Genomic DNA, 25,971 nt, shown 5'->3' with positions numbered 1-25,971 from the left:
AGGAAATAACCAATTATTTGGAAATTGTATCTAATTTGCTGTCTTCTGTGTGTCTTATTTCTTGCCTCTTTAAAAGCAGTTAAATAAATAAGAATGTATATTAAATAAAATGAATAATGGATAAAAATAATACATGGAACTCTATAACAAAATATAATTAAAATGTACAAATAATAATAGTTCACCCATGAAGTTTTTATAGTTCAAAAAATTCTCAGAAAAAAAGAATTCTAAGATTTTTTTCCCTCACGTTGAAGTCATCCCAGAAACTACTGTTTAAACATCAGTCTTTCAACATAAGAAAGTGTGTTTAATGGTTGTGGCTATTGTTTGCTTAAAAATGAGAAATTCTAACATGGGAGAAGTACGCTACAAACTGGAACATCACTGCTGAAAGGCTCTTAACATGACTCACACCGTGACCCCAGAGAGGGACAGGTGTGCCTGGCTCTCACACCTTGGGGAGTTATTTCCGCGGACAATTTCCCACACATTGCTAAGGAGACACTGCCAGACAAAAGGCAGCAGTGTTTCTTAGGGAAGGATAACACTGTTTAAGGAGCAATTTCTTTGACAAAACGCCTAGGAAGTCTGCATTTGACAAGATGAGCCCCACTAGGGAGCATGTCCCCGTTTTTCCTACCATAACGGAAATCAGCTTTTCCAAAACCAACACGGTAATGCACCAGACCTAAAGATCATTTTCCCTTTAAATACTATACCCGTCTGCAAAGTAAATTTCCAGGAGAACGAACAGCCTCACACTTTCATGCAAAATTGAAGATAAAACAAATGTAAAGGACCAAATTTCTATCTTTGTGAGGTTTTTCTCTACCTTCATGTAAACACATTTTAGTCTTGGTCAATTGCATATAGATAGAATTGAGATTTCGACAAAAGTTCATTAAGTATTTTAAATATGCCAAGAGAAGTGAACCTATTTGCAAATACAACTTCGTATTAGCATTTATGGCGATAGTAAAGGGTATTTAGCCAGAGAAAAACATTAAAGCGCACACAACCCAAAAGGATGATATGATGTCACACTTCCATTTTCCCTAACCAACGTCACAAAAACTCATTCGTTCTCCTGGAGTAGGGAGCTTTTGTCTCTACGACCTTTGTGTCCTCTTTTTTGATCTTCCTGGATCACAGTCTCTTTGTTGGGTTTTTTTTTGGGGGGGGGGTTGGTTAATTAAGTCTATTTATATTATTATTTTTAATTTTATTTATTTTTTTAATGGAGGCACTGGGGACTGAACCCAGGACCTCATGTATGCTAAGCATGTGCTCTATCACTGAGCTACACCCTCCCCCCTGGATCAGTCTCTGTATCATTAGTTATCAAACTTTACATCAGAACCCCATACAGAAGCCACTGAAAACACAGTTCCTGGGCTTCGGCTGCTGATTCTGATTTGTAAGGATAAGCCCAGGAAACTGAATTTTAATAAGCAATCTCTGGTGTTTCTCGCTACGGTTCTCTGGATCATAGTGTAGTAACAGTGCTCTCTCTCTCTCTCTCTCTATCTATCTATCTATCTATCTATATATATATTTTTTTTTTATAAAGACTCTCTTGAGTCTTTAAATATATAGTCATCAAGAAGTGTCTGACTTCTGGTTTCCTACCAATTGAATTTTCAAATAATCCATTTTATGCCTCTCTGGTTAAACACGACCATAGATCACTTGCCCACCAATCTTTAAACCTTCATCAAAATTCATAATATTCTGCCCTTCATGATTAACTTCACTTGTCTTCACGTGTCTTCACTTGTCTCGACCGGCTTTTCAGAGCCGTAATCCACCAAAGGGTTTCGACGTATATACCTCTGCGCGGTATGCTCACTGAGTGGATTGCCTGTTTCCCTACCTGGGGAATAAATATTCCATCCAAAAACACCTGGGGCGATGCTGCACACTCTGTGATTGCTTAACAAACGTTAGCACCTGACTACACATCTCAGTAAGACTCTGCAACAACTCTAAAGCTCCCTAGTGTGGTTTCAAGTCACTTTTAAGATCTATTGTTCAGAAGTTCTTCATACTTCACCCAAATCCATCCATTAAGTGCCTTCTTTTCACGTAGACAGCAGAAAGGAAAAAAGTTCTATGACCACAAAGAAATTATTCATAGCTTTTAGAACAGAGAAACCATATGCGACTCCTTTGCCCTGATTTAACTTTAATCAAATTACTCTCTCTACTTTGTATGCCAGAAGTATTTTCACTGAAAAAGCCTGGTACCTATGTTCTAATTAAATTACTGAAAGAAATTTATATTCTAGTATTTTGTGTTGATAATTTCCATTGGATTAAACTCATTGTGAACCATCGGAGTAGTACATGGCTTCTGGAACGTATTCATAAACACTGGTCTATTCAAGATTAATATAACCTTTTGTTAAAGTACACCTTGCTTTGTTTTCTCCAGCCCCCAAAGTGTGTATCTTTGCCAAAAGCATTTCAAAGCCACAATCTTTTAAACCACCAAAATGAAAACAAGCAACACCCCTATGACTTAACTGTGTCTAAACAACAGAGCACTTCAGCTCATATTCAAAGTTACAGAAATCATTGTACAAACATGTAAATATCTAGAACTATTGGCCATCAATTACTTAACTATTCGATGCTGACCTGGATCTCAACAATAAAAATGCATTTTTATATAAAGCAAAATTTTCAAGTGCTCTTTCTCAGAAATTCCCCATCTGTGTTTTCACATCCCTTAAACACACCCAGAACATAAATATGATTTGTATTATTTGTGACAGTGTTAACTCACAGAGATATTAAACCTCTGTGTAGTGCTCAATGTGGCACACTCTCAAGCATTTTGAAAAGATTTTTTAAACATAAAAAACAAGAAAGAGATCTTTCAAAAGAAATGACCTAGTTACCAAAGTGTGCATTCATCAGATCCTATAAAAGTATAGTTTCCACACTCGTGAAAGCAGGTTGAATGTAAAACATCCTCACTTCGTCTGCTAAAAATAACCATTTTAATGGATCATGAACCGAGAATTAAAATAAATATGCCTTATCTTGATCAACACTGTTTTCTCCATTCTGCATTTTCATGCTTTGCTAATGGAGAACGTAGTTGGACTAATTCAAGAATGTCGTATAAGTACCTTCTACCAAAGATTTTTAATGGAAGTACACAAAATCACCCCTGCCCCCGGAATGACTACCAAACAAAACTGTAAAGTCGAAAACCATGAAATCCAGACTCAATACCGTATACAGATGGTGGTACAGACGGTGGTGTAACTTTCCTCTCACCCACTCTCTTCAAGACAGAGTTGGACGCCACCCATCCCCACGCCGGTGGGAACCCTGAGCCCAGGGGGCAACAATGCCTTTCTGTTTACTTGGAGGAGATGTTACCCGTCTGAGAATTAATCGTGCATCATTTCATACGTTCAGCTGAATTTAGTCCTCTTGTCACTTCTGGGCTCGAGACAGCCTCTTTCAAACAATAAAGAAATGAAGAAAGAAGAAAGAAAACGATTCAAATAAGTGAACTTTAATGCTTATTAATGGTCTCACAATGAGCACATTTGAAATGATTTCTTCAAAAAAAATCAGTAACAAGAATGAGCACAGGCACAGAGCTTCTAAATTTCAAGTCTACGGTGTTGCTCCATGAAGTCATTTGATGACGGTCTGGTGCTACAATAGCAGTGAAATCGCTTGTAGTAGAAAGTACGCAGATCCACAGTCCAACCTCGTGGGACTTTATTAACTAGTTTATACAGATAATCGGCCAACCTTGGCTTTGTAAAGTTAAAAGAAAAAGATTAAAAAAATGTTTCCAGTCATTACAAAATGCCAAATGCCGTATTTGGGGAGACCAAAAATGCTGTAGCTATTACTTAAAAATTGAGCCACTCCTGCAGACTCACTGGACATTTACATGATTTAATTTAGATAAACCCTACTTCAAAGGGCATTCGGACTGTCAGTCTCAGTCAGGTTTGGAGACATAACCCTGGAACTAGCAAGTTGTCATTACAATAACAAATGCAATTGACTGTTCAAAATGTTCTGAACTGGTAAGCGTGGGTTGCTTTCCCACGAAGCAGTGCCATGTGCAATTCTTAACAGCAGGTATCAGGTTAAGATTGCTTCACTCAGCATGCACCAAGGGTGCGCCACTCCTGGTTCCTGAAAGAGGAGTGGGGCAAAAAAAGTTACAAATATGTACCGACTTTAAAAAGCTTGCCACACAATTGCAAATCAAATAACCCAAATCAAATAAGAACCCCGTCCCAACTTGTGCAATTTTTTTCCTCTTACTTTTCTTCTCAATCTAAATAAAAAAAATGTAGTCAAGTGGGTAAATAAAGACACCTCCACATTAATAAAAGTGGATTATTCTGTGTGGGAAACCACCATGACAGCTCAACATTAACCTCCCCCAAGGACTGACTGCATGTCTTTGGCCTCTGTGCATAAAAGGACATGTCACCTAATCACACAGCAGAGAAGGTGGTAAAATAAAAGAACTACTTGACTCTTAAGTAACTGGCTTGGCCCCCCTCAGCGGTTAACATACGCCATAAAGACCAGGGCAACATGCAGTTCAGCAAGAATTTGAAAAAGAGGAAAAGAAACAAAAGTGTCTATGAGCCAATGTCTTCAAACACAGCACAGTGATCCCCATGGCTTCAACCTTGGAAACATGGTACAGCAAACAGGTCCAGAATATGACTGAAGACATCTTTAGCTAAGAAAGATGTGCTCACCTCTGTAGGTCCAGAAAACATGGCATCCTTCCTCTCATCGTCGTGGAGTTCCAGGGATCTTGGCTCAAAGAGTGGAACTGAAGTCTTGTCTACAAGTCTTCACCGTGAGCCATCACCCCCTGTGCACTGGGGGGCAGGCTGGGGAACAGAGAGCTAGCGAGGGGTGGCTTGGGTTCTGCCTGAAGGGAAATGCCACACTAAACACAAGACATCATCGGGCCACTGCTCTGTCTTCCCATCCACCTACCTGCCTGAGGGAAACTTCGACTGAATTGGTGAGAAGGTAGGAATCCGCATTTCCAGCACCTGAGGATTCCTTGAAGCCACCTGATTGTTCCCCGTTCCCTGGCACAAAATTGCAAATGCAGTCTGACCAGCTTAACGTATTTGAAAAAGAAACACTGCCAAATACTCAAAAGCCAGGTCTTAATTTTTTTTTTATAATGTATTACCAAAACAAGAACAGGTTCACAGGAGAAAATAAAATACAGACAAGCAAAAATGGAACATAGCAGATGTCAAAAAGCAACCTGGAGGAAAAAATTAAGCGAAGTGACGGGAACATGATTAAACCACGTATTTGCCATATAAATCCTTTCTTATGCACACATATTCAAAGAGTATTATATGTTTATACTACAGTTTATATTCATAATCCATTAGTATCAGACATTTAGGTTGTTCCAATTTTTTGACATGAGGAACAGTACAGAGAAGACATACCGGCTGACAATTAACTAAATAGAATAATGTAAAAATGTAAAAAAACACTAAGTGGAGAAAAAGAAGTTTTTGAAAAACAAACGAGAGTTTAACAAAATTGATGAATCCGAAAATATGAGTGATTATGGAGCCTTCCTTTTAAGCAAATTGTCATTTAAACCTGTTGATCGACTTGCTTTGAGCCCAAATGTTTTGATCTAAGGAGGATGTGATACATACCAGGATGCACTCATGTGGCTTTACAGAGCTTCACTACATAAGTGATTGTTCAAGGTCAGACTAGATGAGGAGCCCAGGGGACTAGTCTCCTACGGCTGGGGTAAAAGTTGGCCATGAACTTGGTAGTTTAAAGCAACAGAACGCTCTTCAATCTCAGTTCTGGGGGCTGGAAGTCTGAAGTCTAGATGGGACTGCACTCCCCGCCGAGGCTCTAGGAGAGGGAGAATCCACCTCTGGCCTTTTCCGACTTCTGCCAGCATCCCTTGACTTGTGGCCGCATCACTCCCACCTCACTGCCTCCTCTGAGAAACTTCAGTTCTGCTCTTACATCCTTTCAACTGATAAGATCACCCTCCCCTTAGACAAAATTCAGAATAATCTTCCCATCACATGATCCTTGATTTAACCACATCTGCAAAGACCCTTTCTCCACATGCAATAACATTTACAAGTTTTAGTTACTAGGATCTGATATCCTAGCAGGGGGAGCAGTTTCCAACCTACTGTACCGAATATTTACAGAAAGAAATTCTGTAATTAAATGCCTCTGCTCTTGTCCCATTTGAAAATTTCGTGGATATTTCTACAACTTTCTAAATCTGAACATCTCACTTCCCCATTTAAAACCTTTGAGTGGCGGCAACTACTCTCAGATTTAAGTCCAAACAGCACAGACACACAGGCCCTTCCTGATTTGGTGTCTCCTTACCCCGACAAGCTCATCCAGTATTTCTATCCCATCGCCTCCGGAGTTCCTAGGCAATCTGAACTAGTAACAGCCTCTCCCAAAGTGTCATGATTCCTCTTACTTCTATGTTGCAGAACACGTTACACGTTCCTGCCTTGGCAGGCCCAGCCACCAGACAACTCTAATTTATCCTCCAGAATTTGGCCAATTGGGCATCTTGTTTCAGAATATACCCCTAAACTCTTTTTTTTTCTTTACTAAAGTCTAGACAGTTTACAATGAAGTGTCAGTTTCTGGTGCACAGCATTACACTTCAGTCATACATGAACATGCACGTATTTGTTTTCATATTCTTTTTCATCGTAAGTTACTATATGATATTGAATATATCCCTAGACTCTAAATGGGTAAATTTTATACAGCAGTATGTGAATTAGATCTTAATAGATAGTGATTTTTAAAAAGGCTGAATCCCTTTCAGTAATGTCCCCAAAACCCATTCAGTGTCACACACGTCCCCTACAACTTGGCAAGGCTCCCCGTCCTCACCTCACCCCACGCCTGCCTCTGTTAACATGTATACGATGTACTCATCTATCAGCGCATTTGACTTACTGAGGGCAGGACCATGACAAATTAATCTGCATTTTCTCCTCAATTAGCATGCTGCCTGGCACGAAGAGACAGCTGATGCTGGCTGAATGAATGACTAAAAGATGATAATCTTTAAACACAGCGAGACGTGGTTGAAACCAGTCATAATAAATTCAGCAAGTGTCAGAACTGAGTTTATCACCTGGGTTGAGGTTAACTGCATATAATTTGCCACTTAGAAAATTACTAAATTACCAAAAGGGACTAAATTACTAGGACTGACCAGAACCAGCCTTTAAATTTAAATTTCAAACTACAGGCATGTGAATATAATTGTACTTTAAAGCAGGAGAGTCACTTGCCAATGAAATACATTCTGTTTCCTCAGTCTGAATTCCAAGAGTTAGTGTTCATATTTATCAATCCGCTTACAGGGATAAACTAGCATCCAGCTACTATAAGCTGTGTTTAATTAGCTTTAAAGCATTTTTCTGAGAGCTTCTGTCTTTCCAACTTCAGCTCCATTAATGTTCTTGGCTGCCACATTACAGAACAAATAGTGAACCCATCCTTTTTACTGGAGCCAAATCACTCATCACAAACACTTAAAACCAGCGTCCACATGCAATGGAAGAGCCTTCATTTCTTTGCGTCACCATGTATAAAAACCTTCTCCTTTTTTTTCCTGCTTTTTCACTAATGGTAAAGCTCCATCTTCGTGGGACAGATTTCTAGCAACCAAGCTGTCATTAACTATCAAAAGAACAGAATAACATAACGCTATACGTTCTTCATTGGGAGAGAAAACAGATCAGAAGAATTCCACCCAGATAACATGGGCACATTTTAGATGCTTAAATCGCTTTCTTAGCCAACTGCATCTCCTGGCACAGGAAACCTGCGTTCCTCTCCACCACCTAGAGGGAAGGACGGAGCAGTGAGAGGGATGGAGTAAGGAGCCCTTTCTTGGCTTCTCTGGTCCAATCCTCCTGGTTTCCCAATCTGGCTGCTTTCGGAGGAGAGATTACATCTGCATACCTCCCCTATCCCTTATTCCTTGTCTCAGCGCCTCGCTTGTCTTTTTCTAGAACTCTGTCATTTTGATTTCACTTGTTTATCTCTTTCCTGCCTGTTTCTCCTGCGAGGCTGTAAGTCCCCCAGTTTCTCTCCTCACTAAACCCACTGCCTTACACCTGCTAGGAATGCAGTGAACGTAGCGAGGAAGGGAGACAAGATAGCAAAGGTTAAAATCTGAAGGGTTATGTTGCCTGGGATGGAAACAGACACCAGGGCAATAGCTCTATGTTAGGGTCAGGCTTGAATGAATTCGGAGGGAGCAGGGCAGGCACAGGGCAGGAGCAACTGTCAGTCAGGGAGCAGGCTGCCTGGGGAGGGGACACCCCCGGGGGACCCTTCGTTTCCCACGATGCTTTTCTTTGCTGGGTTTATTACCAGAATCACAACAGTATCATTTTCAAAGCAAAGGCTGTTCACGTTGCATGATGGTTTACAAAGACGGGCTGGTCAGTCTGACCCTTTGGAACATTGCTTCTGTGGGCAAAGGAGTCACAGATTCCAAGTCACTGACTCACACACATGAAAACAATCAGCTCCAACTCCAGCCCAGCTCTCGTGTCCACTGTCCCCCACCTCCCTCTCTCTCTCCTTCCTTCTCTCCTCTTCCCTTTCGACATTGTCTCTCCCTCCTTTGTCTCCACTCCTCGGTCCATCTTCCTGTGAGCACACGTGCACACGCACGCGCACGCGCACGCACACACACACTCTTTACACTCTGAAACAAGAACATAGACAAAAATCACCCAGTCCCATCCCAGTTACCAAGTCCTAGAATTCTCCCTTCAGAGTCGAAATTGCGGGTTGGGGGCCCTGAGCTCACACCACTCTCGCTGAGTCGTCCCCACTCTCCGGAACACCCCCCCTGACGCCTGGTGCCCAGATGCTGCTTTGTCCAAACAGCCCACGAATCGGCATCCTCATGCTTGGCTCACCTCCTTCTGCCCGCTCTGCACAGCAGTAGCTTATAATGGCCTCAAAGCACTTCTTTCCACCAAGTTACTCTTTTTCGCTCACAGGACTTCCATGACGAGTGAATACCGTTGGCTTCCCAAATGCACCATCAAGGGTCTCCACGCTGTGACCCTAACCACGCCCCCAACTCTGCTCCCACCGCCCATCACTGGGGACTCTTCACTGCAGCCAGAGACCCAGCTGCCATCGCTTCATTTCCTGGGCACAGCCCTCACCACCTCCCTGTGTGTCTTCACTCCTACGACCTCTCCCTCTTCCCCTCCCTTCACTCCCAGAAAGTCATGCTCTCACGACCAATCCAGCCCCAGACCCTTTGTAAAAATTCCTCAGACACATCACGGCACGAGGTTCTCCTCCTCCCCTCCTTCAGCACTGGGGATAACCCCGTGCGTCGAGGCAGTGTTGTCACAAATGTTTTCACGTGTTTTCTTTGTAAGCCCCACAACAACCCTCCGGAGCAGACGTGATGATTCTGTACACTTGTTCAGATGCAGAGAAAGGTTTTCAGAGACGTGGAGTGATTTCTCCAAGCTCATACAGCTGGGACGTAACAGAGGCTGTCTTCAAACCCTGGCCTCCTGACTCCATGTTAAACCCATGTTTGGCATCTATTGTGAACCGCCTCAGGTTGGTAATTATACGCATCCTTTTTTCTGTCTTTTGTACTAGATGATGGAGTTGCAGGCAGTAGTGAGGTAGAGCACTTGCCCCAGTGCATCATAACAAGATGGGAATTCAGTGAATATTTGATGAGGAGATTCTAAAAACACTTCTATCCGTCCACCCTCTGAGGAAGCCCTGGTGGTTCCTCTCCTCCTCTATGTCCAGTATCTCCAGTCTGAGCACCCACCTGAACACTGTGTGACAAACTGCAATATGGTATCTTGGCTATGATTAATTTCTTAGCCCATTTCCCCCTAAATAAATTGCAAATTCCCTGAAGACAGGTGCCTGGGACAAATAAAAGGAGACCTGCTGGTATTGAGATGTCAGCCTAAGCTGGCCATGAGTTATGAGAATAAACGGTGGGGAAATCTTTTATTTCCAAAACTCATCTGAAGTTAAGTCATCCAGCAAACTCACTAAAAATGCTTATTTCCAGGATTCAGATTCAGCACCTTCTTAATGAGATTGAACCCACGATCCCAGGAAACACAATGAACAGCAAAGAGGCAAAGTGACACTGATTAAAGACTCAGGCAAGACCACGCGGCTTGTGTTGGCGGGGGCGCGCGCTCTGTGATCCACACTGCATGTCAATTTCCTTGGCACAAACCTCTCCCTAATTGGTAAAAGGGGGTTGACTATTTTAATACTCTACAGCATTCCATAAAAAATGTCTACAACATCCAAATCCAGACGTCCCTGAAGTCGCAGCATAGGGCATCTGGGAGGAGCATTTAAATAGGCAAGGATTTCATGACCCGAGAAGAACTTTGTCCTTTAGAACAGAATCGAGAAGGTACTCACAGGCTCTCCCCGTGGTCCATCCTGCCCCGGGGCACCCGGAGGTCCAGCTTCTCCCTTTTCACGATAAAAAGAAGAGAGAATTCCATTTTCAGGTACGCATACTAAAATAATAATCTATAACATTACACAGGAAAGCACATTAGATACAAACAAAATAAAAATAACTTCTGATGAATTGATATTAATTTCTCTTGACAACTTATTCTGAAATTCATAAAGTGACTCTATAAATACCAAATCTATACATGACAGCAGATAACTGAGTTGTTTTAAAATAACTGTGGTACTTGCATACTCGTTCTTATGAGGACAGGATTATTATCCTCAAAGTAAAATGTGACTCACATCACATTGATATCAGCCCTTTTCATTTTTATTTTTACTTTAAAACTGGTCATCCTGTTGGACATAATGGGAACTTGCCTCCCACAGACTGCATTTTAAAATCACAACAAAACCTTGCATTAAGAATGGAGTTATCATCATCGTCATCAACAGATGACTGGATAAAGATGTGGTATACATATTCAGTGGAACACTACTCAGCCATAAAAAAGAATAAAATAATGCCATTTGCAGCAACATGGATGGACCTGGAGATGGTCATTCTAAGTGAAGTAAGCCAGGAAGAGAAAGAAAAATGCCATATGACATCATTTATATGAGGAAGCTAAAAAATAATTACAGTAAGGACACAAATGGACTAATTATCATTTTGATTTCTTGAGTACTTGAGTATGTGCGAGCACACTGACTCCTTTATGACTGAATTACCACATTCTGTTGATTCTTATTTTGTGGTTGGCTTTATTCCTTTGATAACTATGCAAGTTTAAAAAGCTAAAGCTCTAATCTGTTCTTAGAAACAATAATTAGTACATTTATGTAAACTAAAAAAAGTGCAGTATACTGTATATATGTATTTACACTCAATATAATGTGTATGTGCAGTCGAACTATAATAAAAAAAGAAAAGGAAAAAATCCTTTAAAAAAAGAATGGAGTTATTTATAGATTATTATTTGAAATTATTTGGCACTTTAGTGTCTATTTAAAATAAACATCTAAAATGTATGTTTTAGGGAGCTGTTAACATTGTTATAGTTTTCAGTTATCTATCTTTAAATGACTGTGCTCAAATTATGCACTTTATACCCACTGTCTGGCCAGCTGAATATTTTTTCCCAAATGCATCAATTGCTAGTGTGTACAAAAGTATCTGACCTTATACCTACTAAAATGATAAATCACAGCTGAATTTAATCCTAAGAAGTAGAATATTCACTGATCAAAACAGCTATTAAACTGCCTGGACTAAAATAAAGGGCAGTTGGGGAGAGCATCTTGAAACACACAACCCCTCAAACATTGAGACTTTGATCAGTCATCCAGAGCCATGATGTTCAGCAAATTATTTACATCTTAACAAGCAAAGTTCTCTGGAAACAATGATGCCACACTTGCCTCATATCAGGGAGAATATATCCTCCGTGAGAGCAAGAGAGAAAGTAAAATGAAAAACATTTTTCTCGTAAGTACCAAGTTTAAGGGGGAAAGGGTCTCAGAGTCCACATCTCAAAAGATAAGTCAACGCTTTTGCCATAGTTTCCTATTCTAATGAAATCCCCAAATTATGCAAAATGAACCACAGCGGGAAGACCCAGTAAAACGTGGCGACCACAACCACCAGTTAGAAAAAAATTCAACCATATCACGTCGTATAAACACCGCTTCTCCCACTTCTATGAATTCTGGCATTTCGTTAGCACAGTGAAAATGCCGACTGCAGCCAAAGAGTTCATCTGTCCTGATTTTTGTTTACAAACACTAGCTGATCGCTGAGGATAGAAGGAGGAAAGAATAATGCATTCCTGTAGATCCAACGGTTCTACAGAAAAACTTACGAAAGTATCAAAGAGAAATAAAGATGTGTGTTTGCGTCACAAAAGCTGCAAGTTAAAAAAAAAAAAAAGCCGGAACAGTTAGAGGAAAGGGCTGTCAGGTCCCAACATTAGAGGGAAATTGTACAGTAACTGTCCTGAACCCAACACTCACAGCAACCGTCAGGAGGAACCATCCCCGTCGGTGGTTCTCAAGGACGGTCCCCCATCCAGCCGGATCAGCCTCACCTCCCTCGGGAACTTCTCCAAAATGCAAAATTTCAAACCTTCCTACAGGCCTTCTGAGTCAGAAGCTCTGGGTGGTGGGGGTCCAGCAGCCTCTCTGAACAGCTGATTCTAATGATTTGAGAACCACAGCATTGCTGTAAGTCCCGCCTCCAGGGACTCTCAGCTGTGACTTGTTAAGCAAATCTGTAATTTAGGTCTTCTACACGTATATCAAAGGGGGTAGGACGGTGGTCAAACGGTAGAAACAACTAATTTGGGATTACAAGATGACTTTGGCTGGTAAAAATCTCCCCTGTTACTTCTGTTAACCCAATCTTAATCTGTTATTCTAATTAGGAGGTTTTTTAAAAAGTAACCATCAGCCACATATATCAATAATGAAGTTCCATCCAGTTATTTGAGAATTTAATTTCTTCTTATTCTTTCTACTTCTTGCCAGGAGAAATCATCAGAATGAGAACAAAGTATCTAAATAAAACAGCATCTTTTTTTTTTTTTTAAATCACGTACAGCAGTGATTCTCAAACTCTGGCTGCCTAAGGATCACCACCTGGAGGGTTTGATTAAACTGCAGATTGTGGACCGCACCCCAGAGTGTGTAATTTACCAGGTCTGGGGTGAATCCCACGAATTTGCATTTCTAACAAGTTCCCAGATACTGCTGGTCTTGAAACCACACTTTGAGAACTACCGCGTTAGCCCAGATCTCACGAAGAGATTCCACACCCTCTCTGCCCTCCCCGCCCGTCTCCGCCTGAGCTAGGAGGCTTTGTATGGCTTTACACCTGGCACTGAGGTGGTTTTTTTTTAATTACAAAAGATAGTCTCTTTTCATATCAAATTTAAAGGTAAGAAACTTGCCATACGGAGAATATGGGAGGGTAATGTGGAGTCATACATTTTACTGATACTGTTTACACCATAGCCAAAAGGGCGCAGGGCTTGGAGTCAATAAAGCTGAAATGGAATCCAAGTACCACTGTTTGGATTAGCCGTATATCCTTGGACGTGTTACATAATCTTTCTGAACCTGCATTATTTCTTTGTAATTGAAGCACAGTCAGTTACAATGTGTCCGTTTCTGGTGTACAGCACGGTGTCCCAGTCATGCGTATACAAGCATGTATTTGTTTTCATATTTTTTCATTAAAGGTTATTATAAGATATTGAACAGAGTTCCCTGTGCTCTACAGAAGAAATCTGTTTTTTTAATGTATTTTTATATATAGTGCCTAACATTTGCAAATCTCAGACTCCCAAATTTATCCCTTCCCGCTCCCCTCCCCTCCGGTAACTATAAGATAGTTTACTATGTCTGTGAGTCTTGTTTCTTTTGTAGATGAGTTCACTCGTGTCCTCTTTTTCTCTCCTTTTTTTTTTTAAGATTCCACATATGAGTGGTATCACATGGTATTTTTCTTTCTCTTTCTGGCTGACTTCACTGAGAATGACGATCTCCAGGTGCATCCATGTTGCGGCAAACGCTGGCACTGGGTTTTATTTGCAATGGCCAGAGGGTTCAGCAGGTGTGTCATTTATGCAGGCATTGTTTTCCTGGTTTGCACATTCTTTAAGAGCAATAAACATCCTGCATGAATTTTTTTTCACCGAGAATACTTAAAATAGTGCTGAACAGAAGACTATATGTTCCCTTCTTTACAACCATTGGAGCGTATCAAGGAAGGAGGAATAGACTGTTTATTCTTGGATGCTCAGTTTTGAGAGGATAAAGGAGGTGGGAAAAACATCTGTGGACAGGTCTGTAACATTTTGTTGGAAGACCATGCAGGGCGATTATCACAAGATGGCAGCCAGTAATCTTCACCTAGGAAACTTCTCCTCCTTGTTCTTGTAATAATGTTTCATTGAGGGATGAAAGGATGACTTCTGCTTGGTCACATTCCACAAAATTATCCAATGCAATACACAATGAGCATATGAAAATCAGTACCCTAACCAGAACTTAACCTGATTAATTGATTGCTTTCATAGCATAGAGAATCTGGTAAAGACCAATACATTAGGCTGGTAAAGGCCAATACGTTTGGCTGCTAAAAGGCACATAGCATGCCTCTACCTCTCATTTAGCATTTTGCTATTCTACTACTAATTCCTTCTTGATGTCAAATAAATGAGAAAACGTCCTGCTAAATATTAATCCTCAATCCAGTCTCTACCACTAACATCAAAGATGGTTTATTCCACAGCAGACCAGTTATTTTTAAACAGCAAATTTAACCAGAAACAGACATGTGAAACTTGCATTGCACGCGTATTTCCTTTCATGTTGTGGTATTTGCTACTCACCCACAAAATAAAAAAGGATGGGGAGTCATTCAGTCTGCGGCCATCACAACCCACAAAGTCAGGTGGAAGGTGGGTGACCATTAAGATATATAATTTAATTTGGAGGAAAACCCATCCTTTGCTGTTAATCATTTCAGTTTGACTTTGATCTCCCTGCAGGGTTTATTCTTCATCTGTAAACAAATCTCTAGAATGCCAGAGGATATGTTGAAGATAGAAGATTGGAGATTTTCCTGCCGGCCCAAATAAACAGGCAAGCAGTTTGGAAGGCACCTTGTGTAAAAGGGTTCACACAAACGAGGCCTGCAGTTTTAGCCGTGCCATGTTACTGACTCTGTGGTAAATTTTCATCTCTCTAAATCTGACCTTCATGTCAAAATGGCATTTATATCCCCAATGTCATAGATTGTCTTTTTTAGGAAAATAAGATAAGAGCCTTTGTGAAAGTGCTCACCCAGCACTAGAATCAGAGGGAGAGATCCAGAAAATTCAGCTGCTCTGCTATCACCAAAGAGCCGGAGTTTTAACAGCTCTTTATCCTTACGATTGGTTTTAGGCGACGCTATTTTCAAATAATAAGTTATTTTTTATTTGTACTGCTACGGTTTGGTATTATAACTCAGGCAAAATGAATTAGTTTTTCTAACTGCTTGAAACCACACACACTGATGATTTCACAGTGTCTGCGGGCCAGGAGTCTGGGTATGGCTTTCCTGGGTTCTCTGTGTTGGGTCTGACAAGGCTGTCATGGAGATGTCTGCCAGGCTGTGTTCTCATCCAGAGGTTTGACTGTAGAAGGATCTACGTCCACGCTCACTCCCTTCGCGGGGAGAATCTGTTTCGCTGTGGTTGAGGTCCTGGCTTCCTGTGCACTGAGGGCTGGGAGCCTGCTTCAGCTGCCTGCAGCCTTTCACAGTCCTTTTCTGTCTTTCTTGTGGGCTCCAAAAACGGCTACTTCCTCCATCAAGTCAGCAAGGAAAGTCTCTAGAAAAAGTAGGCTCTAAATGGAGCCTTTTGTAACATAACGTAATTACAGGAATCACATCTATTGGTTAGAAGCAAGTCATAGATCGCAGGGAACAGTCAGAGGGGATTATAAAAAAGGCATGAGCAGCAGGAGTTGGGGGCCCCTTTTGAGTCTGTCTGCCGTGATTACTGTGACAGACGCCTACAAGGGGTCTTCTGGTCTGCCTTGCTAACTGCAATGTAAGAGAGCACCTCTTTACTCACAGCCTTGCCACACAGATTGTACCATCAAGCTTTTGAACTTTTGCCAGCCTTATGGGTGGGAAATTGTATCTTGGCATAGTTTTAACTTGTAGTTCTCTTACGATGAGTAAAGTTGAACATTCATACGTTTAAGGGCAATTTTACATCTTTTTTGGTGTTGAGAATTATATCTTCATGTCTCTTCCCCTCTACATATTTTTACTGAAATATAGTTGATTTACACTATTATATTAGTCTCAGGTGCATAGCATGGTGGTTCAATATTTTTATAGCTTACACTCTTTCAAGTTATAACAAAACAATGGCTGTATTTCCCCATGCTGTACAGTAGGTCCTTGTTGCTTATCTACTTTATACATAGTAGTTTGTGCCTCTTAATCCCCAGTCCCTATCTTGCCCCTCCTCCCTTCCCTCTCCCCACTGATAAGCACTAGTTTGTTCTCTATGTGAGTCTGTTCCAGTTGTGTTATATACATTCTTCTGTTGCACTTTCTAGATTCCACATCTAAGTGATAACATACAGTATCTGTCTCCCTCTGTCTGACTTATTTCACTAAGCATAACACCCTCTAGGCCAATACGACATTTAACAGAAGTGGTGAGAGTGGGCTTCCTTGTCTTGTTCCTGAATTTGGTGGGAAGGCTTTCCAAAGATTTTCACCACTGAATATTATGTTGGCTGTGAGTTTGTCATAAATGTCCTTTATTAGGTTGAGATATGTTCCCTCTGTGCTCACTTTGATGAGAGTTTTAATCATCAATGGATGTTGAATTTTGTCAAATGCTTTTTCTGCATCTACTGAGATAATCATATGATTTTTGTCTTTCCTCTTGTTAATGTGGTCTATCACACTGATTGATTTGCATATGCTGAACCATCCTGTGACCCTGGAATAAATCCAGCTTGATCATGGGGTATGATCCTTTTTAAATATTGTTGAATTCAGTTTGCTAATATTTTGTTGAGGATTTACACATCTATATTCATCAAAGATATGGCCTGTAATTTTCTTTTTTTTGTAGTGACTTTGTATGGTTTTGGCATCAGGGGAATGGTGGCCTCATACAATGAATTTGGGAGTGTTTCCTCCTCTTCAACTTTCTGGAATAGTTTGAGAAGGATAGGTTTAAGTTCTTATTTATTTGTTTGGTAAAATTCCCCAGTGAGGCCGTCCAGTTCCGGGCTTTTGTTTACTTGGAGTGTTTTAGTTTTTGTTTTTGTTTTATTACGGATTCAGTTTCACTTTGAATGATCAGTCTGTTCAAATCATCTGTTTCTTCTTGACTCAGTCTCGGCAGGCTGTGTGTCTTAGACATGTGTCTATTCCTTCTATGCTGTCCAATTCGTTGGCACATAATTATTCACAGAATTGTCTTATGATGTTTTGTATCCCTGTGGTATCAGCTGTTATTTCTCTTTCATGTCTTATTTTGTTGATTTGGGTCCTCTCTCTTTTATTCTTGGTAAGCACGGCTAAAGGTTCATCAATTCTTTTTTATCTTTTCAAAAGCCGGCTCTTGTATTCCCTCCTTCTTGCTACTCTGGGCTTTGCTTGTTGATCTTCTCCTTGTATTTTAGGTGGTAGTTTCGGTTGTTTACTTGAGATTTTTCTTACTTCTTCAGGAAGGCCTGCGTTGTTCTTAGAACTGCTTTTGCTGCATCCCGTAGATTTTGGAAAGTTTTGTTTCCAGTTTCATTTGTCTTGAAGTGTTTTCTCATTTTCTCTTCAACGTATTCATTGATCCACTGGTTTTTTAGTAGCATGTTGTTTAGTCTTCACATGTTTGTGCTTTCCCCATTTTCTTTCTGTAATTCATATCTAGTTTCATACTATTGTGATCAGAAAAAAATTGATTGATATAATTTTTATTCTCTTAAATTTGTTTGAGACTTGTTTTGTGATCTAACATGTGATCTATCCTGGAGAACATTCCATATGCACTTGAAAATAATGTCTACTCTGATATTTTGGGATGGAATGTCCTGTAGATCTCTATTAAATATAACTGGTTTATTGTGTCATTTAAGACCACCCTGGTAGGAGGTGGGGCTGGAGATGGTGGTGGGCTAGAGCCAGGGGTGAGGCAGGCTTCCCCTCTGCTCAGTGGCTGTCACCACCCTATCAAGGCTGGGGTCAGATCCCAGGTTGATGGTACAGAAGCCCTGAGGGTCAGGCTGAGCTGGCTCTTTTCTCTTTAAGCATGTGCTCTCTCCTTTCCCAGCACTAGGATCCCTGTTCCAGAGGGGAGCAGTTCTGGGGAAGAAGAGGCTCACGCAGTCTCTAGACTCACGATGAGGTGTGGGCTGCAACAGGCTGGCCACATACAGAGGTCCTGGCTGCTTCCAATGCATCACCTATGCAACCACCAGCAATGGTAGCCCCTGCCGTGTCTGAGTCTCCTTTGACCCTCAAGGCCACTCACTCCTTCCAGCCTCTGCTGCCCTCGTCCTGTTGTGGAGTCACCCTGCAGGGCAAGTGGGGCCCATGTGGGCTCTTGGCTTGTACGGGACATTGGCTGCTGGGGTTCAGGACAATCCTTGAAGCACTGACCACTTAAGCATCAGCAATGGCTGCACCCACAGTGCTTAGATGTCTCCCCAGGTCCGAGTCACCTCTTAATCAACAGGCAGAGCTCTCTCCCCAGTTGCGGCAGCCCTCACTCCAATGGGGAGTTGCGAGGTGAAGTAAATGAGGCTGGAACATTCAGTTGGCTCAGGCAAGGGTGTGCACCAGAGTGATCATGGGAGAATGAGCAGCCACTGGGTTGGACCTCAGTCTGCCCTGTCCACCTGTCCAAGGGGTAAGCAAGCATGCGTGCTCCTCACTAGCAGAGCCCTGGCTTCCCATAGCCCTCCTGTCAGCCCCACTGGCCCTCCAACTGGCCCAGGGGGCTAGTCTTCCCTGTATGGGGCCCTAGGACTTGGGCACCTAATACGTAGCTCGAACCACTTACTTCTCAGGGAAGCTCCCCACCTGTGTTATCTCCTTTTTCCTCTGAGTCCCCTCCCAGGGCACAGGTCCCACCCTGATTGCTTCCTTTCCCTTCCTACCCGATTCTGTGTGGATCCTCCCACAGCCTTGGTTGTACAGAAGCCTTTTGTCAGTTTCCACTTAGTTTCCAGTGAGAGTTGTTCCCCGTGTGTGTGTGTTTTTGATGTGTTCATTGGGGGTGGGGAGTTCCATGTCCTCCTCTGCCGTCTTGATTGATGACTCCACAACATAAATTTTTTTTAAAAAAATAAGGTCAATCTTTATTTTAATCTAGTTAAAATGTCATAAAAATGTAGAGTCAATAGTCCAATCATCGTTTTCTAAATTTGGGAAATATTATCTGGGTATTACATGATTTTTCGACAATTTGGTGAAAGAAATTTTAATTGGATCTTTGACAAGTTAGTCAATCTCTCCATTCCTTCACTTTCTCATCTGTAAAAGGGAAAAATTTTCTCACTTGTAACACATAATGATTTATCAGATTAATGTGAGAATGCATATAAAGTGCTGTGTAAAAAGCCAGGCAGGTAGAAAGTATCCAATAGATTATGTCTTTTGTTAATACTCTCTCATTTCCCATGTTCATTTCTTCTTATATTCCATTTAAACATGTTTCAGTATTCAATTGCTCTCTAACTAAAAATGTTACCTCCTTACCTCACTGTTCATCTACTGCACTTTCTTATGCAAAAACCCCAATACTGAATAAACCAAACTGAAAACGTCTTCAGATCCACACTTGGGTTCTACATATAGCTATGGGAGGGGGAAAAGAAATATTATAGTCACTGAGATTGTAACTTCCAGCTTCAATTAGACTTCCAAAGCATCTTCTGTATTTCCTTCATCTCCTCTCCGCCACATTTCCACAGCTATATAAAAACTTCTCCAATCAACAAAAATTGCCATTTTCCCTCCTCTCAACAGATGACAATTCCCACTTCCTTAGAGAAAACAAAAGTCAAACATCCTGCCACAAATCCAGCATTCTTAACTGCATTTGCATCTACCCATTCCTTCCCTTTTTTTCTTTTTTACAGTGAAACAAGTGTCCCTCATACAACCTGAGATAATCCCTCCAGCTCTGTTCAGTCTCGCATTCCTTGTTCTCCCCAAAGGAGATGGAGCTCCTCATCTGGACCTAACTGCCTGCTGGGCATCTGCTCTTGGATGTGCACAGGAATCTTAAATAAACACGTTATACTTCTCATCTCTGCATCTCCCCAGTAGAAGATAAACTAAACTCTTCCCAGTAAAGACTTCCATTGATGAAAGAAACATCTAACTTCACTAAACATAAAAAAGGAGGCACTCTTAAACTAAGAAACCTACGAAGCCGTTCAAATGTTTACACCCATGCCCATTAGGGTAGGTCTAAATTACATAAGACATTTTAAGACATTTCAAGCTAAAAAAGAATTGGCAGGCAATATCCAAACACAACTACTAAAAGAAAAAAACAGAAAATGAGAATCAAAACATTTCAGTTTATTTCCCAAAAATAAACACAAAGCAGAAGGCTGCAGCAAGATGCTGTTACCTAGATCATCATCATACAAGCATTTTCAGATGTCAAAAAATGAAGCTATAAGAATTAAATTAATTCAGGAAATTAATGGGAAAGAACGAATCACCTCTGATATTATGATGAAATTAGTAGAAACCAAGGGAGAATAGATTTAATTTACCTTAAAATTTTAAAAGGCACTGAGGAGAAAACTAAACATATGCCCCCAAAATAAAATTTTAATAAGAAATAAAAGGGATCAGAAAGTGATAGTGGTAAACAAAGAAGTCTTAAGATGTCTATAATTGGAGTCCTTAGATATAAACTGAAACATTGTAACACAATGTTTAATACTGTAAGCCAAGAGAATATTCCAGAACATCCAGACATTTTTCTTGTGATATTTTTGGCTTTGGTATCAAGGCAATACTAGCTTCTATTTTCTGAAAGAGTTTTTATAGAACTGGTATCATTTCTTCCTTATTTGGTACATTTCATCAGTGAAGCCATCTGGACCTGGGCTTTGTACGAATGAGGATGATTTTAATTATTCACTAAATTCCAATGCAAAACACTAGGCTATTTAGAGCTTCTCTTACTTCTCAAGTAAGTTTTGATGATTTGTACCTTTCAAGGATTTTGTTCATCTCATTTAATTTTCAAACTTGTTGACATATTTTATTTATAACATCACATTATTCTTGTCTTTTGATGTAGGACTTGTAATGACCTCGTATATATTTTGTAATAATGACTTGTTATTGGTAGTCACAGTTGAAATCAAGCACTGCAGGGTTTTCCCTCATCTAAGCCTGGTGCTTTTTTTATTGAGTTTTTTTCCTTGATAACTTCCTCATTTCTTACATGAAAATTGCTTGGCTTAAGCAATAATAGTGAACTTCATTTTCTTAGAAAATTAGCCATTCCATGTAAATTTTTCAAGTGACTTGTATTGAATTGTGCAAACTCCTCTCATGATTTTTAAACACTTTTTTCTGTATCAATGATTATTCTGTTATTTCGTTGAATATTTATGCTTTCACTTTCTACTTTTTTGCTTGATTGTGTGAGCTTTTGGTTTCTCTAGTATGTTGGTTTTTATTTAAAGATCTAACATTGTAATTTAATTATTAACTTTATTGAAATTTCTAGTTTTTTAAACTTTTATCTCTACTACTTTCTTCTTTTTTCTTATATTTTTTCTAGCTTTCACAATTGGAAATTAAATATATTTAACTTTTAAATAACTCTTAGGAAAAAGAAAAATAAATCCAAAAATTGCAAAATTTATTAAAAAAATACTATTAATGGAAACACATCTTTTTTAAATCTATGACAAAGGAGACAAGAATATATATAGTGGAGAAAAGACAGTCTCTCCAATAAGTGGTGCTGGGAAAACTGGACAGTTACATGTAAGAGAATGAAATTAGAACATTCTTTAACACCATAACAGAAGTAAATTCAAAATGGATTAAAGAGATAAATGTATGAACAGATACTATAAAACTCATAGAGGAAAAACATAGGCAGAATACTCTTAGACATAAATTGCAGCAATGGTTTTTTGGATCTGTCTCCTACAGTAATAAAAACAAAAACAAAAATAAACAAATGTGACCTAATTAAAGTTAAAAGCTTTTGCACAGCAAAGGAAACCAAAAACAAAACAAAAAAAACAACCTATGGAATAGGAAAATATATTTGCAAATGATGTGACTGACAAGGGCTTGATTTCCAAAAATGCAAACATCTTATACAACTCGATATCAAGAAACTAAACAACCCAATCAAAAATGGTCAGAAGACATAAATGGGCATTTCTCCAAAGAAGACATACAGATGATGACAGGCACATGAAAATGTGTTCAATATCACTAATTATTAGAGACATGCAAATCAAAAATACAATGATTTGTCACCTCACAGCAGTCAGCATGGCCATCATCAAAAAGTTTACAAATAATAAATGTTAGTGAGGGTGTGGAGAAGAGAATCCTCCTACACTGTTGGTGGGAATGTAAACTGGTATAGCCACTATGGAGAACAGTATGCAAGTTCCTTAAAAGTCTCAAAATAGAATTACCATATGATCCAGCAATCCCACTCCTGGGCATATATCTGGAGAAAACTCTAACTTGAAAAGATACATACATGCCAATGTTCATAGCAGCATTAGCCAAGACATGTAAGCAACCTTAAAGTCCATTGACAGATGATTGGATAAAGAAGATGTGAGATATATATATATATATATATATATATATATATATATATATACACATACATACATACATACACACCACGGAATACTACTCAGCCATAAAAAATGAAATAATGTCATTTGCAGCAATGTGGATAGACCCAGAGACTATCATACTGTCTTGATTTTCAGACAATGTGATCACTTATCCAGAAAAACCTAAGGCATTTACAAAGAAATCTGCAGGAACCAATAAATGAATTTAGCAATACAACAGAATATATAATCAATATACCAAAACTAACTGCATTTTTACATGCTAGCGACAAAAAAATAAATTTTAAAAAACCTATTCATCAGAGTACAAAAAATATAATACTTGGGTATGAATTTAACGAAAGACATACAAGATCTGTACACTGAAAACTATAAAACACTGCTGAAATAAATTAAAGAAAACCTACATCAGTGGAATGACATGCCGTGTTGATATACTTCCCCACTTTGAGTAGAGGCTGGACTTGTGGACTCGCTTTCAAGGTGAATGTATAAAGAAAAAAGCAGTAACTTCACAGTGGAGAAACCTGACAAATAGAGTGGATCCTTGAACGGGTTTGAACTGCAAGGATCACTTCTATGCAGATTTTTTTCAACAGTAAATATCATATGAGCCTTGGTTGGTTGAATCCATGGATTTGGATCCGATACAGAGGAACCACAGACACAGAGAATTGACTATCAATTATACCTGGATTTTCAGCTGTGGAGAGGATCAGCTGCCCTAAACACTGCGTTGTTTAAGGGTCAACTGTAATACCATAGCCAAGTGATCAAGGTTCACATCACCGATGACCAGTCATGTGGATGGTATATACTCTCTGATAGGATGAGAAAGACACTCACTTCTGTTATCCTCCTTTGCCCCAAAAGAACAGAAATCCAGTCTAATCAAACCCAAGTTGAGTGACATTCTACAAAATACCTAAACAATGCTCTTCAAAACTGTCACAGTTATAACAAGCAAGAAAAGACTGATAAATTGTCACAGATTAGAGGACACTAACAAGGCATGACAAAAAAAAAAAAAAAAGCAACATGGTATATTCTGGATTAGCTCCTGGAATCAAAAAAAGACATTTGTGGGAAAACTAAAGAAATTTAAATGGAGTTCAAAAGTATGGAGTTCAGTTCACACAAATGTGCCAACACTGATTTCTTAATTTTGACAAATATATCATAGAAATATAAGATGTTAATATCAGGAGAAACTGGGTAAGGTGTATAAGGAAACTTCTCTGTACCAAATGTGCAACTTTTCTGTAAATCTAATATTATTCCAAACTAAGAAGTTTCTTTAACAAAGCTCAGGAAGCCTTTAAAAACAAAGTTCAAGCTGATACTAAAGTTTATGTGAAATTTATAGGGACCTAGACTGTCCATTACAATTTAAAAAAGAAAAATGAATTTATACACTTACACTACCTGATTTCAAGATTTATTTTAAAGCTATGGTAATCAAGACAATGTGTTGTTGATGAAAAAATAGAGTAGAAATAGGATCAAGAGTCCAAAAATTGTTTCACACATATATTGGTCAATTGATATTTGGCAAATATACTCATGTAAGTCAATGGGAAATGATAGTCTTTTCAACAAATGGTGCTGGAATACCTGGGTCTCCAAATGGAAAACAAAAAAAATGAGCCTTAACTTTGACCACATACCATGCACAGAAATGAAAATCATCAAAATGGATCATAGAACTAAATTTGCAAGCAAAGATGATATAATTTTAGAAAATATAGTGTTCTAAATATAAGTGTTTTGAAGATTTGAAAATATTTTCTTTTAGAAGAAAAGATAGGAGAAAATTTGTTACCTTAAGTTAGGGAAAAGTTCTTAAATAGGGCACAAAAGGCATGGATCAAAAAAAAGTTTTGAGAAATTGTACTTCGTCCAGATTAAACATTTTTCCCATCAAAAGACACCATTAAGAAAATTAAATGCAATCCAAAGATCAGCGGAAAACATTTGCCAGTATGTATCTGATAAAGGATTTATAGCCAGAACATATAAAGAACTCTTACAACTCATTCATAAAACAACAAACAACTCAAAGTTTTTTTTTTTTAACAGTCAAATGTTTTGAATAGACACTTCCCAAAAGGAGCTATACAATGGCCAACAAGCCCATAAAAAGATGTCAACACTGTCAGTCATCAGAAAAATGCAAACTCAAACCACATGAGATACCATCACACACCAACTGAAAAAGCTCAAATATAAAATATTAAGTCTTGGCAGGATGTGGTAAAACGAATTCTCATGAATTGCTAATGAGAATAGAGAAGAACGCAACCACTTTGGGAAATTGTTTCGAACTTCCTTAGGAAGTTAAACATACACTCAGCATACAATTCATCAATTCCACTAGGTACCAACCCAAGAAAAATGGAAATACGTCCAACCTAGATATGCATAAGAATATTCATATGAATAGTATTCACAAATGCCAAATATAGGAAACAATTCAACTGCTCATCAATTGATGAATGAAAAACAACTGTCATATGTCCAGATGAATAATACCATATGATTATATTTAATTGAAATTGCAAGAGTGGTAAAATTATAGTCACAGAAAGCTGAGTCCCAACAGCTGCATGAGACGATTCCTGCAAATGAATCAATCAGTATCTTGATTGTCTCAGGTCAAAAGAAATGGTGAGTTAGGACAGTTTTTGAACAATTTGAAAATGTTGAATATGGGCTCATATTAGAAAACGTGACTGTACTGATATTAAACATCTTGGACATCATAACACCATTTAAAGGATTCTTAGGAGATACAGGTTAAAGTGTATAGGAGAGAAATGCACAGTGTCCACAATTTATTTTTTGGTTACTCAACAAAAAAAAAGTATAGAAATAAACATTCATATATTTACATGTTTCAATTTTCTGTAGGACTGAAAAATTTCTGGAGGGGAGGGTATAGCTGAAGTGGTAGAGCACATGCTTAGCATGCATGAGGTCCAGGGTTCAATCCCCAGTGCCTCCACTAAAAAAAAAAAAAAACTAATAATAAATAAATAGACC

General features: G+C 39.3%; 1 protein-coding gene across 3 annotated transcripts in view; it reads right to left on the bottom strand.

Annotated features, from left to right (window-relative positions):
• The window catches only part of COL21A1 (collagen type XXI alpha 1 chain), a 164,679-nt gene that overhangs the window by 27,530 nt on the left and 111,178 nt on the right, over positions 1 to 25,971 (bottom strand). For 2 of the 3 annotated variants that reach the window (XM_072944782.1, XM_031688670.2), the window contains one exon: positions 10,501 to 10,554. In XM_072944782.1, coding sequence (XP_072800883.1) covers positions 10,501 to 10,554 — 54 coding nt within the window. Of the gene's footprint in view, positions 1 to 10,500; positions 10,555 to 25,971 lie in introns of those variants that run through there. The other variant, XM_072944783.1, reaches the window with a different exon arrangement.

The sequence above is a fragment of the Vicugna pacos genome, chromosome 20 (assembly GCF_048564905.1).
Source record: "Vicugna pacos chromosome 20, VicPac4, whole genome shotgun sequence".
In the NCBI taxonomy this organism is placed as follows: domain Eukaryota; kingdom Metazoa; phylum Chordata; class Mammalia; order Artiodactyla; family Camelidae; genus Vicugna; species Vicugna pacos.
Note: the sequence above shows the minus strand (reverse complement) of the source record. Positions and strands in the feature narration are given on the sequence as shown.